A 20,483-nucleotide genomic window follows, 5' to 3' on the forward strand; every position below is an offset into this window, starting at 1 on the left:
TTAGCATGATATTTCGCCACATTACCTGCAAATCCCATAATTTCATTCTTTTTTAAGGCTGATAATATATATATATATATATGTATGTATATATACACACACACACATTATATATATTTCTTTTTTAAGGCTGATATATATATTATAGATATAGATATAAATTATATCACATTTTCTTTATCCATTCATCTGTTGAAGGGCACCTAGCTTGGCTTCAGAGCTTAACTATTGTGAATTGTGCTGCTGTAAAATTGATGTGGCTATGTCATTGTAGTGTGCTGAATTTAAATCCTTTGAATATATATCAAGGAGTGAATAACTGGGTCAAAAGGTGGTTCCACTCCTGTTTTTTTGAGGAATCTCCATACTTTTTTTAGAGTGCTTGTACCAATTTGCAGTCCCACCAACAATGCATGAGTAAATGTATTATTTTTTTAAATAAATTTTTAATTTTTTTATTTGTTCTTTTTAGATATACATGACGGTAGAGTGTATTTTGACATTTATATATACATGGAGTGTAATTTATTCTAATTAGGATTCCATTCTTGTGGTTGTACATGATTTGGAGTTTTACTGGTAGTGTATTCATATATGAACATATGAAAGTTATGTCCAATTCATTCTACTCTCTTTCCATTGATGCATAATTAGTAAGTGGCAGAACCAGGATTGAACATAGGGCTTAGGATCCTAAATCTCTTTTTTCTTTTAAACTATGTTGATTCTTAAGTGAAAGAATGTGGAAAACTAAAACAGCTGCTCAGATGTAGATCAAGGAATGATTAACATAACAGTTTGTTTGAGTGTTGAACAACCTCAGAAATTGAACTTGTTTTTCTATACCTTTGTGTAATGGGCCTCTTTTTAGAAGCTTATACTCCAAAATCTGAGCAGGAGTAATGTGAATAATCTTGATTATCTTGACAATTTGGAAAAGGGAGAAAATTCTGTACATACAAAAGCAAAAACACAAACAAAAAATAGAAACATCCCATTCTTACCTCTTGTTACAACAAAAATTGTTCAGCATTTGTACTCCAGCCTCTGCCTTTAGTTAGTTGAATCCATGGAGAGCTTTGCTGTACTTCAGAGTTTATTGTTGTTTTAGAACTATAGGTATTTCCATTGCTAAACTTGAAACTGATTATGAATATTACCTAGAATTTATGGGTAGACAACAGTAGGGAAGAAATAAAGCAGTTGACTTTACTATGAAGACTTTTTGGCAGTTTTAATAGTAAAAAGTTTAGTAGTACTCTAGCACTTTACACTGTGAGAAGAGACTGATCTGCTGTGTTCGAGTAGAAAAATATTTTTTTGTACTTAGAACCATTATATACTTTATCAGAATCCTAAACTTGAACATGCTGATAGAATTCTTCCTGATTCAGATTATCAGATTTAACTCCCTCAAGTTGAAACTCAGCTGAAGTTGTTGCCAGACATTAGAGAACAGAACAAAAATTCTACAAGTCCTGTTTTTGTTGGAATTACTTTGTAAATTATATGAATTTTGTGTTTTCAAATAGTTTTTAAAAGAATTTGTGGCCAGTTGTGTTCAATTTAAAAGGTACAACAATAGTATTTTACTTACTCCATCAACTTCATGTTTTTACTTAAATTCATTTTACTGTTGCCAGTCAATAAAATTATACTCTTTCCTTTTGAAAGCAGGTTAAATATTTGTTTGGAAAACCTTACAGTTTTGTCATTTTATTAACATGGATTTGTTAGAAAGATGCTATGTGTTATCTGACCCTATGACCTTGGTAGTAGATTATAATAGAAAATTCATTTTAGGATTTAAGGGTTAGGCTCCCCCCTTCTTTTCCTTAATCACCAATAGAATAACAAATTTATTAAATCACTTACACAGTGCGTGTTCATTCTGTGTCACTTGATTGGTGTGGTGGTGATTTCATTTTACTGAAAGACTCCTTCACTTTTATTTGTATCATTGTTTGTTGCCTTTTTTGCAGATGTGTAGCACTTTGCAGTTTAGGTATTTGGATTTGTGAAGAATTAGTCCATGAGTCTCATCATCCTCAAATTAAAGAAGCTCTGAATGTAATTTGTGTTTCCTTAAAGGTAAAGACAACTTTTTAGTGACATTTATTAAGAATGCATAGTTATTTTTTTCTCTAAATGTTAATTTTATCTTGTGCTCTTGAATAATTTATAATAAATGTCTTCATTATTACATTTTTTCCTTGATCCTGAAACTTTAAGAATGATTTAAGAATGGTCCCAGCCTGGAGATATCACTAAGTAGGAGACCTACCATACAACTTCTTTTGTATTTGAATTTTTCCTTAAAATACATATGGATGACTCCTAAGAAGGAAACCAGTCCTTTAAGACATAAAGGAATTTTTTTGTTTGTTTTTTTAACTAGTATTTTTGTAACTTACTCTTGATTTTTAACATTTATGAAATTCTTGAGCTATTCAACTCTTGGCTTATCATTCAAATGCCCTCTTTTGTAACCAGAATAAGATTTTTTTCCACATTTTTTATTGGTGCATAAGAGTTGTACATATTGACGGAATTTATGGTTACATATTTATACACGCACACAATATAACAATGTAATTTGGCCAATATCACTCCCCAGCATTTCTTCCCACCCTCCCCAGAATAAGATGTTTTTCAGAAGTAGTAATGATTTAGAGAACCTTAATTGATAAATGGATATTTTTTTAATCAGAGGATGCTTGATATTATTTTTATCTTAAAAATTTTAATACAGTATGTGTTTAAACATAAAATTTACCTAATAAATATTTTTTAATAATAATAGTATTTATCTGACAGGTATTTCTGAATATGTACCGTATTCAGGCACTTTGCTAGGCAAAGTAAAGGATAATGTAATGAAAAAAAATACTAGCTTCAAGATATAGATAGACAGATGTAGATATAACTGAAAAGATTAAAATAAGTGTTAACAAAGTAGGTAAAGCTAAGAATACTAGATGAATGGTGCATTTGAACTGCAGTTTGGAGGAAGCAGAAATTTTTGTCTTAGAGAAATTTTTGGAAAAGAGGAGGAATTTGGAACTTGAGAGAGTGAAATTTGGACATAGATAAGCATAAAAAGCTTGACTTTATGTCATTTATGTTAGTCAGCTTTTCATCATTGTGATCCAAATATCTGTCAAGAACTTCTTAGAGAAGGAAAGTTTATTTTTAGCTAATGTTCTCAGAGATTTAGTCCTTGGTTGACCAACACCATTGCTCTGGGCCCATAGTGAGGCAAAACATGGTGAAAGGGAGAGGCAGAGGGAATCTGTTCTGCTCATGGAGGCCAGAAGTAGTGGGGTGATGTGAGGGAGAGTCACAGGGAATAACTCTTCTAGGATATGCCCTCAATGACCTGTCTCTTTCAGCCATGTCCCACCTCCTTTCTACAGTTACCACCCAGTTATTCCATTCAAATTAGAATGGACTAATTAGGTTAGGGCTTCCATAATCTAATCATTTTAACCTCTGAATATTCCTGCATTACACATGTGCATTTGGGGGACACCTTATATCCAAACTATAATGCTATTGGAGAGTCATCTGAGAGTTTTAAGTATAAAGAATGCTAGGATCAAACAATACTTTAGAAATTTAATTTGGAAATATTGTAAAGAGTACATTCAAACAAACAGTAGAAAAATTGATAACAAGATTAGTAATTAGAGACCAGTGCAGAAATTCAGGTAAGAAAACACTTAATAAAAATTTAATGAGGACAGTCAAACATTACAAAGAAAAAGTAAAAGTGTATATGTTTTTGGAATCTATTGTGACTTTTTTTTTAAATTTTGCAATTGAAGGCTTATCTTCCTAAGATTTTAATAAATGCTTATAAATGTATGATGACCAAAAAAATATGTATGAAATTTAAAATTTTTTAGTCAGCTAATGCACTGATGATTAATAGTTCATGAAGAAATTTCTTAATAAAAGGCCAAAGATTTATAGAATCTGAAAAGAAACCAGAGTATCATGAAGAAACTTTATATTAAACAATGATTTATTCTTGTTGCAGTTTACGAATAAAACAGTAGCCCAAGTGGCTTGCAGCATGCTTCACATGCTGGTTCATTATGTACCTAGACTTCAAATTTACCAACCTGATTCTCCTTTGAAAATTATTCAAGTAAGTAGTTTCTCATTTCTTTTTTAGAAATATTCTTCGATGTAGATATAAAATTATTCAATAAGTTTAAAAAATTTTTGCATGCTTTTTGGTAATATCAAAGATCCTGTCTCATTGTGTTTATGTTAGAAACTTGTGTTCCTGGTTTTCAAAGTAAAATCATTAAAAAAGAATTTATTATAAATTTCACTTATTAATAGTATTGAAAATGAAATACTACATGTAAACTTTTTATGCCATTGTCTTTGCAAATGTATATTCTGCTTCCTTTACTCTCTCAGGTGAGGAAAACATGCCATCCTTCCATTACCTAAATCAAAGCATTATTCTTTTTTCTTTTTCTGTCAATCATTTATGAGATTGTCATTTTTTCATCCTAATTATTTTTTCACTGTCTCTCGTATTTTCTACAACACCTAACATATTTCAGCTCTTTATTATTTTTTTCTGTGAGATATTACAGTAGCCTTCTCTCCTGTACAGTCTTTTCCTACAAGTCATAATTCATATTCATATGACTTTTTAAAATTTATTTTATTTTTTGTAGTTGTAGATGGACACAACACATTTATTTTATTTATTTGTTTTTGTGTGGCACTAAGGATTGAACCCAATGCTTCACACATGCTCAGCAAGCGCTGTGCCACTGAGCTACAGCCCTAGCCCCGCATTCATATGACTTTTATCATATCACTTACCTGAAAAAAATAGGAACAAAATCTCTGGGGTTTTTTTTACTATAAAATAGATCCCAGTTTTTAGGTGTGAATTCAAAACCTCCAGACAAGGACCCAACCTGCCTTTCCAGAATCGTGCAGATTTCTTTGAAGTTCCATGTTGTCCAGGCAACTGAATATGCTTATCATTGCTTAAACATACTCTTTCTTCCTTTTATCTGAAATGGTTTACTTCTCTCTATCCCCTTATCTTTCAGTAATTTGCTTAAATACCATCTCCTCAAAAAAATAGAATTTCCTGTCTGATCTTCCTAATCAGAATTTATCTTTTTTATCTTTGTATTCTTATAACATTTCTAGGAAAGGTGAACACAATATTTATTGATCACCTTACCAACTGCCAGTCACCTTGTCGGTATGTTTTCATAAATATTTTATTTAATTCTTACATATTTTTTGAGGTAGAAGATTATTCCCTTCCTACCTCACTTTTTTAAAATAAGGGAATTAAAGGCTTAGTAACTACATAAAGTCACAAAGTAACAGGACAGAAACAGAATTCTAACGAAGTCTGAGAATCTGAAGTATAAGCTTTCCTCACTCATGCGTGTCACTCATTAGTCTCTATAACAGAAATAGTGAATAAAGCCTTTTCCTATATAAAGTATATTTAGAACAATTTTTTTACTTAATGCATCAAAGTAATAACTTATAAAAATATAACTTATAATGAAAATATAATAAACTTATAACTACATTTTTAATATGCACATTAAAAATTTGAATGAGACCAAATGATCATGTATAAAATTTTAGGGTCCTTAACATATTTTTTATCTTTACTATCTTATGTCTAGGGTGACTTTTGTGTAGAAAATATTTAGTATCTATTGACTTGAAATAGTTTATGGTTAAGAGACTTGGTTTGGGAATAGACACACCTGGATTTAATTAACCACTTACTCTGCTTGTACTGACTTTTAAACTGTTGACAAGTTACTAAGCCCACTGAAAACTGAACACTTCATATCTAGGATGAAAATTTACCTCACAGGTTGCTTTAAAGACTAAAGCCAACAGGAGCCTGAGGAAGGAGGATTATAAATTGAGGTCAGACTCAGCAACTTTGTGAGACCATGTGTGAAATTTTTTTTAAAAGTCCTGGGGATTTAGCTCAGTGGTAGGAAAAAAGCTAAATGAAAAAATTACCTGTAAAGCACTTAGCACTTTTTTGACTTATAAGTGATGAAATATAAATGTTAATAAATGCAGCTGTTATTATGTTATGTGGGACACAGTGACTGAATGTGAATGGACATTTGTGTGTCTAATAATAAAACGTTTGAAATTTTGAAACCTTTGGAAAATTTAACCACTAAAGATTGATATTCTGTGTAAAAATTAAGGTGGTTCTTTAAACACTTTTTTTTTCAATATGAAAGCCTCCATATGCTTTTCTTTATTTTCTTCATCAACCTATATATTACAAACATTTAATAATATATCTGTGCAAATTGTTCTACTATATTTTATAGTGGCCAGGGCCTATAATAGTTATTACTCCCCACCTGTAGTTGAAGAAATAAAATCACAGAATACTGAAGCATTTCACTAATGGTTATCTATCCACAGAATTATGGGTAAAAGCCTAGTTTTCTTACCAGTGTGAAGCAAGTGCACCCAAAATACTAGATTCAACTGGGGAGAAAAGACTTGTTCTGTAAAAAGCATATTCAATTGTTTAAATTTTACATTTGAGTTGAGGAAATTAAATGCACATAATTATGGGTTATAGTATGGTTTTTCAATATATGTATACATTGTATAATGATCAAATTAAGGTTGTCAGCATATCCATCACCTTAAACATTTATCATTTTTTATGGTGAGAACATTGAACATCCTCACTTTTAGCTTTTGAAAAACTGCATTATTGTTAGCTATTGTTACCCTCCTGTGCAATAAAATACCAGAATTTATTTTCCTGTCTAATCTTAACACTGTACATGTTAATCAAGCTCTGTCTGTCCTTCCCACACCCCTACTCTCCCCTTCCAATAGTAACTACTGTTTTATTCTCGACTTCTACAAGATCATCTTTTTTAGATTCTACATAGAAGTGAAATCATGAGATATTTGTCTCTATGCTTGACTTATTTCTCTTAACAATGTCCTCCAGGTTCATCCATATTGTTAAAATGATAGGATTTTATCTTTTTATGGTTGAATAGTATTCCATTGTGTATACATACAGCACATTTTCTTTATCCATTCTTCTGTTGATGGACACTCAGGTTGATTCCATAGCTTAGTGCTGCAGTGAAGATGGGAGTGCAGGTGTTGTCTCTTCCACATTCCAATTTTGTTTCCTTTGGAGTTAACACCCAATAGAGAGAGATGGCTAGATCATATGGTAGTTCAGTTTTTAATTTCTTAAAAAATATTTTTTAGTTGTCAATTGCCGCAGTCCGGCTGCAGCAAAATAACCGTGTACATTGATACAGCAGGAGTAGGAGCCATTTATTGTAGGACAGGAGGGGTATTTATACATTCCACACAGCTTATCTTAATTAACATAAACTAGATACATCAGTCAACCAATAAGAAATCTCCACACTTAATGCCTCACTGGTGTTACTTCATAAACCACTCCCTCTGGCAAAATGCCAGGCGCCATCCAGACTTGTTTACAGACTCTAACATTTGCCAGGCGCCATCCTGACTTGTTTACAGACTCTAACAGTCAATGGACCCCCATTTTGTTTATTTATTTGTGATGCCAAGAATTGAACCCAGTACCTCACACATGCTAGGCAAGTACTCTGCCACTGAGCCACAACTCTAGCCCCATCAATTTTTAATTTTTAATGCTAGTTTTCTATTTAAAAAAATATTTTTAGTTGTAGATGAACACAATACCTTTATTTTTATGTGGTGCTGAAGATCAAACCCAATGCCTCCCATGTGCTAGGCAATCACTCTCCCACTGAGCTACAGCCCCAACCCTGGTTTTCTATTTTTATTACTGTTTTTCACAGTAGTTGTACTAATTTACATTCCCATCAGTGTATAAAAATTCCCCGTTTCCACCTCCTCACCAACTTCATTATCTCTGCCTTTTTATAATAGCCATTCTGACTGGAGTGTGGTGATATCCCATTATGGATTTTTTGTTTGTTTAGTACTAGAGATTTAACTCAGAGCCTCGTGAATGCTATGCACACATTTTTCCACTGAGCTATACCCCAGCCCTCATTCTGGTTTTGATTTGCAATTCTCTGATAAGTAGTGATGTTCAGCATTTTTTCATATACTTGACCTTTCATAGGCCTTCTTTTGAGGAATGTCTATTCAGGTGTTTTGCTTATTTTGTAATTTGAGTTATTTGTTTTCTTGCTATTGAGCTTTTTGAGTTCTTAATATATATTTAGAAAAAGTTTTCTATTTAATTCATGAAACAGTAAATTTTAAAAATATAATATGCAATAAAAGTATAATAAAAATTTATTCTAATACTTTTATTTTTTGGTACTGGGGATTGAACTCAGGGTTACTCGACCATAAGCCACATCCTCAGCCCCTGATACATTTTTTTAATAATCTTTTTTGCCTCATTTTAATAATATCTTTCTTTTTTATTACTTCATGTTCCCTATTTTAGATTCATGTGTATAATATACATAAATTGAAAAAGATACAAATTTTTTTTAAGCCTGTATTTGTTTCTGACCCCAAGTGTTTCAGATTCAGAGTTCTTTTGAACTTGGAATATTTGCATAGAGTTTGCCATCCCTAATCCAAAAATTTGAAATGCTTCAAAACACATAGTTTCTTGAGTGCATGTTAGTACTCCAGTGGGTTTGGATTTTGAAGCATTTTTAGATTTTAAAATTAAAAGTGCTCAACCTGTATAGGAACATCTGGAAAGACAGTAATTTCTTGATCTGATTGATTGCAATGATTTTTGTAAATCTTTTTGTTTATCTGTATCTTCTGATTTTTTTGAACATAATTGTGTACTTATATGCATTGATCCACTTTCATAATTGAATAGAATGAAATTATGTGTAGTTGGCAAAATATATATGTAACTTCTATACATGAAGATTATAAATAATTGATAAGTAAGTGTACTTGAAAAGATTATTTATTAAATAAATTACCCTTAAAAAGCAATGTATATATTAGGGTAATATATTTAAATAATGCATTTAGGAAAAATTTGCAGCAGTAGCTTTTACATCACTTTAGCATATAACAATTTTTAAAATGTATCATTAACATATTTTGAACTTACTTATTTTCACATACAGATCCTAATAGCTACTATCACCCACCTTTTGCCAAGTACAGAAGCTTCATCATATGAAATGGACAAAAGGGTAATTTAAATTTTGATATTTAATATGTTGTCTTCTAGTTTAAAATACTTGTATTTTGTTAATTTTGCAAAGGCATAATGTAAAGCCACGATATGAATTTATTCACCTTGTGTTCACAGTAAATTATAGTGTGAAATATGTCTTCCCATTATTTAAGTTTAGCTAAATTATGTTTTAGTTTAAATTTCAGGCCATTTGATAAAATCTTTGAATCGCAGGGTTGTAAGGAACCCTGGAGAACATTCTGTCCACTTATAATTATTTTACTATATCCTGCCAAATTATACCTGAAGATTAATTCTTAAGAATTCATTACCCCTGAAGAGAGCCACTTGATTTTGTAAAATTGTTTCTGGTGGAAAATAAAGATATTTCTAGTAAGCAAAGTATGTAAAATACATAGAGATAGGTACAGAGGAGAAGACATTTCCTCTGTTCACCAAAGAGTTCTACAAGATGGGATTTACTTTCATAAATTCATTATGAGGTCCTTTAATTACTTCAGATATTGTATTTATCAGTTCTAGAGTTTCTCTGTGGTGTCTTTTAATGTTTTCATGCTTTTATTAAATTCCACATTTCTTTATCAGTAACTTGCATCTTTTTTTGAAGACTCAACATACTTATCATAATTATTTTAAAGTCTTTACTAAATCTTATATCTGGGTCATCACAGAGTCTCTTCCTATTGAATGTTTTTCCTCTTGCCTGGGTTCCATTTTCCTGTTGTTCAGTTATATACTAGATGTTATATATAATATATGGAGACTAGATTTATGCTGCCTGTTGTGGTAGGTATTAAACACATGTGGCTTTACATTAGAATTGAACTAAATTAAGAATTTACATTGAAAATTTAATCCCACATTTACATATTTCAAATACTCAACAACTCCATCATTGCACAAAGTTGTGTTAGACAGGCTACTTTTGGATTCTGTTAATTTTTTCTCTACTCTGGGCTTAGTGGTGCACACCTGTAATCTCTGCAGTTTGGGAGGCTGAGGCAGGAGGATCTCAAGTTCAAAGCCAGCCTCAGCAATTTAGCAAGGACCTAAGCAATTTAATGAGACTGTGTCTCAAAATAAAAAAATAAAAGGGAATGGGTATGTGGATCCGAGGTTAAACAACACTGGGTTCAATCCCCATTACAAAAAAAAAAAAAAAAAAAACTCTGAAAATTATTATGTTTCTTTTCCTTGTGACATCCCAATCCTGAATTCTGTTCTGCAATTATTAGTGTTACTACCTCTTCTTAGTCATCTTGTATTGCATGAAATCTCAAGTATGCTTTATTTACTTCTATGGTCTTCCCATTAATTTGTACAATTTGAAAGATTTCATGTTTCTGTACCTAGTCCCAATTTCTTTGTTGTGTGGACTACATATCTTTTACACTTTTATTTTTGCCATGTTATTTCTACTGTCTTTCAAATCACTGATTTCATTAGATTACCTTAAAATTTTTAATTTGTTCCCTTCATATCCAGTTAAAACTCCACTTAGACAGATTGTACAGTTCTTGGTAAACACAGTCTTCATTTTTAAAAGAGTCATATAGAGATTGAGTTTTCCTTATCTGAAATGCTTAGGAACCGAAGTGGGTTTTCTTTATTGTTGTTTTAGGAGGGTTGTTTGTTTTGTTGTTTGTGGTACTGGCTATTGAACCCAGAGGTGGTTTACCACTGAGTTACATCCGATTTTTTATTCTGAGCAGGGTCTTGCTAAGTTGCCCAAGCTGTCCTTGAACTTGTGATTCTCCTGCCTCAGCCTTTGGAGTTGCTTGTATTACAGGCATGTGCCACCACACTCAGCTCAGGAGTGTTTTTAATTTTGGATATTTTTTGATTTTAACATATTTGCATATACATTGTTAGATATCTTGGGAATGAGATGCCAGCCAAAACAAGAAATTCATTTACATTTTTTATATTTTTGTATTTTATTTTTTTTTCCTAATCTACTTGAAGTTTCTTGATTTCCTTGTGTGGCTTATAGTTTTAATTTGTAAGGTGTTGATACATAGATAGTGACAAATACTTTATCTTCATTTTGAATTATAGCTTTTAGCATTTTAATTTTTTGTTTTAATTGCTTGGTATACCTTTGTTCAATCCCTTTAATTTTAGCATTTCTGAATCTTTTTGTTTAACTGTATCCTTGAATATAATATACTTGGGTCTTGATTTGTAAGCCAAACTGAAAGTCTTTGTCTCTCTTAAGCAAATTAAACCCATTTTGATACGACTTACATTTTTGGTCTCACCTCTGTTATTTTGTCTTCATCATTATTTTGCATATTATCTTATATTTTCTGTGTTTCTCTGCATGATGCATTTTCTTTTTTCTGATTTGTTTTTAAGTTCTTGATATTTAGGAAACTGCACTTTTGTTCTAGAGGTTATTTATATAAACACACACCTTGCTTTTTACTTAACCTTATTCTATCTGGTTTGTGATTATTTAATGTTTTTTTTAATTATTTAATTAAAAAGTTAACTCCTATCTATCTTTTACCATATACATTAATAAATGGGTTCATCTCTTTTTTCATCTGCCTCAAATTTTGACTATTTTATTTCTACGTATAACTTATAGAAATAAATCATAACAAATTTTTATTTTTTCATACTTATCTCCACATTTTTTTGTTTTTTTAATTCTTACAACTATAACTGAGATTTATAACTTGTTTTTTGTTTTGTTTTGTTTTTTGCTGAAGTTTACTCAGTCAGCTTCTTGGTTAGATAAAATTCGTCTTTATTCTTCAAGATAGACTCATGAGAACAGAATTCTCTAAGCTCTTAAATACATAAAACTTTTTCTGTCAACCTTTTTGATACTTGAAAAGCAGTTTGGCTAGATATGGAATCCTTAGCTCATACTTGCTTTCCTTGAAATTTTGTTTTGTCTTTTAAATGCTGCCTTACTTTGTATATTGTTTATGAAAAATCTGATGCCAGTCTTATTCTCTTACCCTTGTAAGTTATTTTTCTTTTTTGCCTGGAGGCTCGGAGGGTTTTTTGTTTTTTGGTGGTTTTTTTTTTTGTGTGTGTGTGTGTGTGTGTGTGTGTGTTTTAAGATGGGGGTTTATTATGTTGCCCAGGTTGGCATTTGCTCTTAACATTCTCCTCTCCTTAAAGCATTACCTTTCTTGTGTGCACTATTAAGTCTCTTCTTTCTACTCAATACTTGGATGTACCTGTATACTTTTTCATTGTTCTCATACTTAGGATGGACTTTTTCTTTCTAGCTTGGTTATAGATCAGTCTTAGGTTTGCAGCTGCTTCCCATCTTTTCTTACAGTTTTTACCAAACTTCCCTGTTCCTCTTCATGAAAGCCTGCAATAGGAAAAAAATTCCTGGGATTTGCTATATATTTTTCTACTTAACAGAGAATTTGAAGTGTAGGTATTCTGTGTCTTCTGGTTATATGGAAAGAATGAGTTTTGTGATGTTTTATATTTCTTATTGTTCCTTTGGAGTATATGTTGGGCAACTTAGGCCAGAATTACTTCTTGAATTTTAGTTGATCTTTAACCCTAGATATCAGCAGATCTCTTATTGCCACTTGATTGTCACATTCGATTGTCAATTTATTTCTTGACGGTTTATTTATTTCTTACTATTATTTGTGATTCTTTATCAAATAAAATGGATACCGCTAGTTTGCTCCACGTTTTGGATGAAAGTGTTGTTTATAGTATCCAATAGTTTACAAGTATCCAGTGAAAAGATTAATTTAGTGAATCATTTAGTGAGTAAGATTAAAAGTTGTATAAAGTAGTCTTTCTGGCAGGCTTAGAAGAAGAAAGTGGAAGTGATTATAAAATGTATGGACCAAATCCTTTAACTGGTATTTGTATAATTAGGTAAGTGTAGTTAATTGATTTGTCTTGTCTGTCTTTCTTTTGTTTTTTTTTTTCTCCTAGGGCTCAGGATTGAACCCTGGGCGTCACATATGCCGGATAAGCATTCTCTGAGCCATTCTGAATATCTATAGTCTTTGAAACTTAAGGTTTTTGGATCCATCAATTTTAACATTATTGTTCTTATTATGCTTAAGATTTTGTTGTGCTTTCCTTGAAATATGAAAGAAAAACCCACAATAATGTCCATAGGCAATATTTTAAAAATCAGGTCAGGTAACATTAATAGGATTGATGGTTCCTAAAATAAATTTTGGAAACCCAAAAATAAGAAGGTGAATTATTGAGGAGCTCCTGTAAGTTTGAAATTATAATGATTTTGTTGTTATTGTTGTTATAGTTGGTAGTATCCTTACTTCTCTGCCTTCTGGATTGGATCATGGCCTTACCTCTAAAAACACTACTCCAGCCAGTACATACTACAGGAACAGAAAATGATAAAACAGAAAAATCAGTCCTCAATTGCATTTATAAGGTAAACTTTTTTACTTGCTATATTATTTATCTGTTAAGGATTTTTAAAAACTACAGACACAACATTTTAGTATAACATTTTATTGTTTCAGATCTAGATATTTTCTTACAGATTTAGTCTACAGCAAGATAATTTAAAAGTTCTTCCTTCTAAGACACCATTGTTTTCATACAGAATTTTTAAAAAATATTTATTTATTTATCTTTAGTTTTAGGTGGACACATTATTTTGTTTTTATGTGGTGCTGAGGATCGAACCCAGTGCCTCATGCATGCCAGGCGAGCCCTCTACCACTGAGCCACATACAGAATTTTTTAAGGGAGTTAGATCTGTGTTGACTATAAGAATCACTATTTAAATTTCACTTGTTCTTTTGGCTCTAAAAAAGATATTAAACTTTACCATGATCGAAGCCCTGACTTTTAGAATCCTTAAGAATTTTGCCAAACTCTTGGGTTATCATTTGACAGTTTTTCTCTTTTATCTTTCTTTATTTTCATTTAAAGGTAAACCTTGGTATATTCTTTTCCCTTGTTTTTTAGGTTTTACATGGGTGTGTTTATGGAGCACAGTGTTTTACCAATCCAAAGTACTTTCCAATAAGCCTTTCTGATTTGGCATCTGTAGATTATGATCCTTTTATGCATTTGGAAAGTCTGAAAGAGCCTGAACCTCTACATTCCCCTGATTCAGAACGATCTTCTAAACTCCAACCAGTAACAGAAGGTAAATTGAATTTTCATATCAATATTATTACTTGGGTTCTTACAAAATATGATTTGAAGCCATGGGAGGAAATTATGGCAAAGGAGAATATCCCTCACTGTGTGGTTGTTTTACCTAAACAACTTGTTTATTAAGAAATAAGTTCATATACACAATTACTAATATGTAATAGTTTTTCCATTATGCTTCTGACAAGTTATTCTTAGTTTTTATTTTATACAGGATTTATATAGAATAAGAGAACTTTGGAGTCAGACTTGGTATTGAATTTTGACTCTAACTTAATTGCTAAGTGACTATTACCTTATTTGTAAAATGCAGATAATATTATTTTCCTTATAGAATTGATGCAAATACTGAGAAGGTTATTGCTGTATAGCCCATTACCCAGTCCTTGGTACATGTGAACTCAGTAAGCAAAAACATTTTTTAAGCACATTATTTCTACAGAGTTTATTTTGTAGAACAGCAGTGTTGAGTAATAACAGAGATCATATGGCTCACAAAACTGAAAGTATTTGCTCTCTGACCCTTTACAGAAAAAGATTGCTGATGCCTGGTATATTAGATTGATTGGGTAGTTAATACAGAAGCAGAGAGACCATCTACTCATGAGACCATTGCAATGGCCAAGCAATAGTTGCTGAAGGCTAACTATATTTCTACTACCTTACTAACGAATGGTAGTAGAAATATACAGGAAAAGTAGATCTGAGGAATACTTAAGGAGGTAAAGTCAAAAGGCTTTTGTGAAAAGCTAGAGAAAAGGAGGAATCTATATTAGGTTTCTGACTGGTTAGATTCTGACTTGGAGATTGGTTAGATTTTTCCAAACTAGAGCAAGAATATAAGAGAAAGTACAGGTTTGGGAGAGAATATGAGAACAGTTTTGGTGGTTTAGTTCGTAATATCTTTTGGATATCTGTGTGAAGATTAATGGAAATAACTTGTGTATGCATATCTGAGTCTTAACAGATATAGATATGTTTTTGTGTGTGGATTCTGAGGAAAAAAACATTGTAAAGGAAGGAAAACTATGAGAATAATTTCTTAGAAACTAATAGAGGAGATAGCTTTTTTAAAAAGAAGAAAAAAGGCTGGTCATAGCGTTAAATGTACTTTTGTCGAAATCAGAAGGACTGGCATATATATCTGCTTTAGTTTCAACAGAGATGTAGGAAGAAAAGGGGAAGACTGTGGATTGAAGCAGAAGATAAGGAAGTTGGAGCCATTCCATGAAAAGTGTTCTTTAAAGAAGCTTGACTTAAAAAAAAAAAAAAAAAGAAAGAAAAGAAAAGAAAAAGAAAAAAGTGCTGGGTACGGTGATGCACCCTGTAATCCCAGCAGCTTGGGAGGCTGAGGCACAAGGATCGCAAGTTGAAAGCCAGTCCCTGTAACTTAAGACCTAAGCAACTCAGTGAGACCATTAAGCAACTCAGTGTATTGTCTCTAAATAAAATACAAAAAAGGGCTGGGAAATGGCTCAGTGGTTAAGTGCCCCTGGTACAAAAAGAAAAAAAAAAAAACAAAAAATGAATTAAGCTAAAGGATAATTTGGGTTAAGGAAATTTTAAGAATGAAGAGAGTTGAATTTATTTAAGCTGAGAAGGAATTAAGTGGGAAGGGTATCATTAATGGTGAAGTCCCCAAGGAGATGACCTGAAAAGTATTGATATATAGGATTAGCCATTCCTCTGGGAATAGAAAGAAAAAGAAGATGGAAGTAAATTAGGAATTTCACAGGATTTATTGAGAGCCCAATAGAAAATGGAAACCAAGAATTTTTGGTTGCACCAGTCAACAATTAGTGAGGTGGATGTAACCAAAATGCAAGGAAATTATGCATTTTAGAATATTGGTATATGGTTTAGCTATGGAATCCAGTCTTGGTAAAGAATGAGCTGCTTCCAGTAAGTGACTAATAAATTGGGAAAAATCAAGAGTGATCTGGGAAATCAGAAAGTAGATGTAGTTGGTATTAAGTAGAATATTGATGCTTCCAACCCATCCATAGAGATTTTGACTTATTAATCTAGGATTGCTGAGTTTTTTTAAAGCTCTGCATATGACTAATAAAACATGGACCACAAAAGGACCACAAAACACAGTTGAGAAATCACTAGCTGGGAGATTGTAGTCAGGTAGGCAATAAAGGAAGAGTTTGATTTTCAAAGGTAGAACAGTTATAAATGATTAAAATATCTAGGATGTGAATATGATAAGTGATTGATGACATACAATGAAAGTGAAGATACAAAGTTAGAAGTCAAAGAGTTCAGGCTGTAGTTTGGGGTTTGACCATAAGTTGCTACTGGCTTGTCTAGAACAAAAATAAACATGTGTAATAGGAATACAAGATTTAAATTATTATTCAGATATAAAAGAGATATACTGGGAAGTATAATATAGCAAAAAAATGTAGACAGTAATTGATATAAGCAACTTAAAATTTTTATCTCTTTAGATTTGACGTTGTAAATTAGGGCATTTATTTTAATGTTTTGTGAAAAGTTTAGTGCTCTTTGCATTTTTTTCAGATGTAAAATTATAAAGTTTTGATTTAATACAGGATAGCATATTTATTAAACAGTACAGTAAATGGAGTTTACTTATATAAAAGGAAGTTTTTAATGTGTTTCATACAAATTTTACTGTACAATATCAGTCACTGTGCAAGAAGCAGAGAAAAAGATGTAAATAGATGGGCTTAATATTGATACCAAATACTCCATAAAATATTATTCTCTAAATGTATTAAATTGTTCCCTTTAGAGTTCCTCAAAGGTATTGAGGACCAGATAAATGAATAATCTTTTAGGAACAGCCATGAGCTAACAGCAGGTGATTCTGTGGTCTGTAGTGACTACATGCTGTGGTGGGGGGTGGAGGTAATGTGTTGAAAATGACTGATCATTGTGCCCTTGTCTAAGGCATGCTTCATCATCTTCAAGTACTTTTTCGGCCAATGAATTATAAACACAGAGTGTCCCTAATCAGCTCAGTATTGGATTGAACAAGTCTGATTTGAGAACTATTGGCAGGAGTAGCTGTAATTATTAAATTTACTAAAGAATAAGGAAAGGTAGTGAAGTTGGCTTTTTGTCAAATGGCAGTAGTCTTATTAGCAAAAAGTCATCATTTGCAGGGTCAGAGTGAAAGGAGGCTCCAAAGGATTCATTCTGTCCTAATTATAGTTTCACCTATACATATTATGAAAAGCTAATATTTAAAGCTTTTGCCAAAATTAACTTCCTCTGCGTGTTCTATTACAGTGCAGTGAATTGCAGCAGCTTTTTATATCTTGCTGCTTTTGTATGCCATAATAATCTGTAATTATGGGTTTGCTGCAAATGCTGTAGGGTTTGTTTAATCTGACAATCTGAAAAGACAACCCTGAATAGACTTATTTAAATGAATGCTAGTTACATAAAGTCTTAGAAGCATCGATATCTTCATTTTGCATATTCTCACAAAGTTGGTTATTTTAAAATTTCATTTTGAATTTCTAAATTAGAGAATTTCATGTCTTCTTTATATCTTAGTAAGATAAGTATAAAAGATGTCTGTTCTATATTTTATAGCTCAAAAATAAGTCTAAATAAATATAATTTCCAAATCAACAAATAGATTTTTAACCTTCCATCTATATGCATATATCCTGAATTTAGAGTGCAACTTAGGGGAAACAATTATTTTACCTACATCTGGAATCTTAAGTTAATCCTTTTAGTGTTTTCAGTGTTAATAATTATGACAGATTTGTGAACAAGCTCTGACACTGCATTTCCACTGTCTCTTCCTTTGGAAAGAAGATGTGTAGGATGGACTGGCACCTGGGTTTTGGGGTTTGTTTTAGAGAAAAGGCTGGCTCATTCTTGGCATTTATAAGCAAGTTTGAAAAAGGAACTCAGAAAAATTGCATTTTACTTATAATGTGCTCAAAATTATTGTGTCTGTTATGTTCGGCTTTGTACATGAGTTTTTAATTCACTTTTACAAATGAGTCTGGGAGTTTTTGATTTATTCATGATCACAGCAAACCAAAATCAGGAATTGTGAATCCATTTCTGTGATCATTTCTATTAAATTTTGTTCTTTCCTTTGTTAAGAATATAAACTTTTTTGTTTTGAAGAGAAGATTCACTATTTAAAATGAGTCATCCATTTATGTATATCACTCAATAGGAAAAAAGGGAGAATAAAGTATAGAAAAAAATTTCTACATCAAAAAATTTTAAATTATTAATTCTAATTTTTATTACCATTTAAACACAATTTAGATTTATTTAGGTGAACTTTTTTAGTTGATCCTAGAAATGTATTTGGTGTTTATGCCAAGGAATACTTTATATGAAGTTTCTATACACAGGAAAAAATACATTTTAAATTCATTGTTCTATATCTTACAAAGAAAAAGTTATTTTAACAAAAGGGGAAAGTAGTATAGAAATTAGAGTTGGAAGGCAAAAGACCAGCCCTGATGTGAAACTAAGGCAGGTAAATCACTTACCTTTATAAACCATGTGAAAAATGAGGAACACTAGCTAGATTAGACACTGATGCTGTGGAGAATAATTATATTCTAAGTTGCAATTAGAGAAGGGAAAGCAGTACCCCTGTTCTCATTATCCAGTGACAGTCTTGAAAATGGAGGATTAAATTAAGGTTAATCATTTAGTGTTGTCTTCTAGTATTGAATGGCTAATTTTCAGAGCTAGTATAAATTTAAAAATAGATCATATACTAAGAAACAAATTTTCATACTTACATGTATATAGATATAAAAAATTGACCAATAATGGAAGATTAAATATTTGATAGTAACATTTTAAAATTTTAAAAAGACTTAAAAAAACTTTTCTTTTTCAGAGTTGGGAAAGATCATGTTAGTATTAATGGCATAGCAGTGGTTTAGTTGTGGACTCTCTTCCTAAAACCAGTATTAGTTCTGAATCATAAGGCCTATAACCTTAAAAATGTGACACTATTCTTTATTGAGTATTCTTTTTGAGAAATACTAGCAATGGGAAACCTAGTAGATCTTTTTTTTTAAGCTTATTGAGGTATAGTTTACATAAAATTTATTCTTTTTTGATGATGTAATTTTTCTATGTATTGATTATGTTGGTGGTAATACAATTACTGAAAGTCATCAAATTAAATATTTAAAATTAGAGATTTTGTTTTATATAAATCAGAACATTCTTGTTCGTTTGTTTGTTTTACAGTATTAGGAATTGAATCTAGGAGTACTTTGCCACTGTGTGATTTTTAACTTTTAAAAAAATTGGGGGGGCTCGGATAGTGGTTCAGTAGTAGATTGCTCGTCTAGCACATGTGAGCACTTGTCAGCACCACATAAAAATAAATAAATAGAATAAGTTATGTCCATCTATAGCTAAATTTTTTTCGATATATGGGACAGTAGAGTGTATTTTGACATTATATATACATGGAGTACACTTTATTCTAATTAGGATCCCATTTTTGCAGTTGTACATGATGATAAGTTTCACTGGTTGTATATTCATATATGTACATAGGAAAGTTATATCTGATTCATTCTACTGTCTTTCCTATTCCCACCCCCTCTTCCATTCATTCCCCTTTGTCTAATCTAGTGAACTTCTATTTTTCCCCCAAACCCCACATATGCTGATGTGTGTCAGCATCCAAATATCAGGGAGAACATTTGGGTTTTGGGGATTGGATTTTTTCAGTTAGCATGATAGCCTCCAGTTCTATCCATTTACCAGTAAATGCCATAATTTCATTCTTCCTTAAGGCTGAGTAGTATTCCATTGTGTATATATACCACATTTTCTCTTATCCACTCATCTACTGAAGGGTACCTAGGTTGGTTCCATAACTTAACTATTGTGAATTGACCTGCTATAAAGTTTGATGTGGCTACATCACTATAGTATGCTGATTTTAAGTCCTTTGGGTATATGCTGAGAAGTGGAATAACTGGGTCAAATGGTGGTTCCATTCTACGTTTTCTGCAGAATCTCCGTACTGCTTTCCAGAGTGGTTGTACCTGTTTGCAGTCCCACCAGCAATGTACTAGTGAACCTTTTCCCCCACATCCTCACCAATATTTATTGTTACTTGTATTCTTGATAGTTGCCATTCTGACTG

General features: G+C 31.7%; 1 protein-coding gene across 8 annotated transcripts in view; it reads left to right on the top strand.

Annotated features, from left to right (window-relative positions):
• Nucleotides 1-20,483, top strand: part of Ralgapa1 (Ral GTPase activating protein catalytic subunit alpha 1) — a 217,398-nt gene that overhangs the window by 125,270 nt on the left and 71,645 nt on the right. For all 8 annotated transcript variants that reach the window (XM_040275655.2, XM_021724701.3, XM_021724700.3 and 5 more), the window contains 5 exons: nt 1,983-2,091; nt 4,043-4,153; nt 9,144-9,212; nt 13,482-13,616; nt 14,159-14,342. In XM_040275655.2, coding sequence (XP_040131589.2) covers nt 1,983-2,091; nt 4,043-4,153; nt 9,144-9,212; nt 13,482-13,616; nt 14,159-14,342 — 608 coding nt within the window. The remainder of the gene's footprint in view (nt 1-1,982; nt 2,092-4,042; nt 4,154-9,143; nt 9,213-13,481; nt 13,617-14,158; nt 14,343-20,483) is intronic.

Source organism: Ictidomys tridecemlineatus, chromosome 5 (genome assembly GCF_052094955.1).
Source record: "Ictidomys tridecemlineatus isolate mIctTri1 chromosome 5, mIctTri1.hap1, whole genome shotgun sequence".
NCBI classification, from domain to species: Eukaryota; Metazoa; Chordata; class Mammalia; order Rodentia; family Sciuridae; genus Ictidomys; species Ictidomys tridecemlineatus.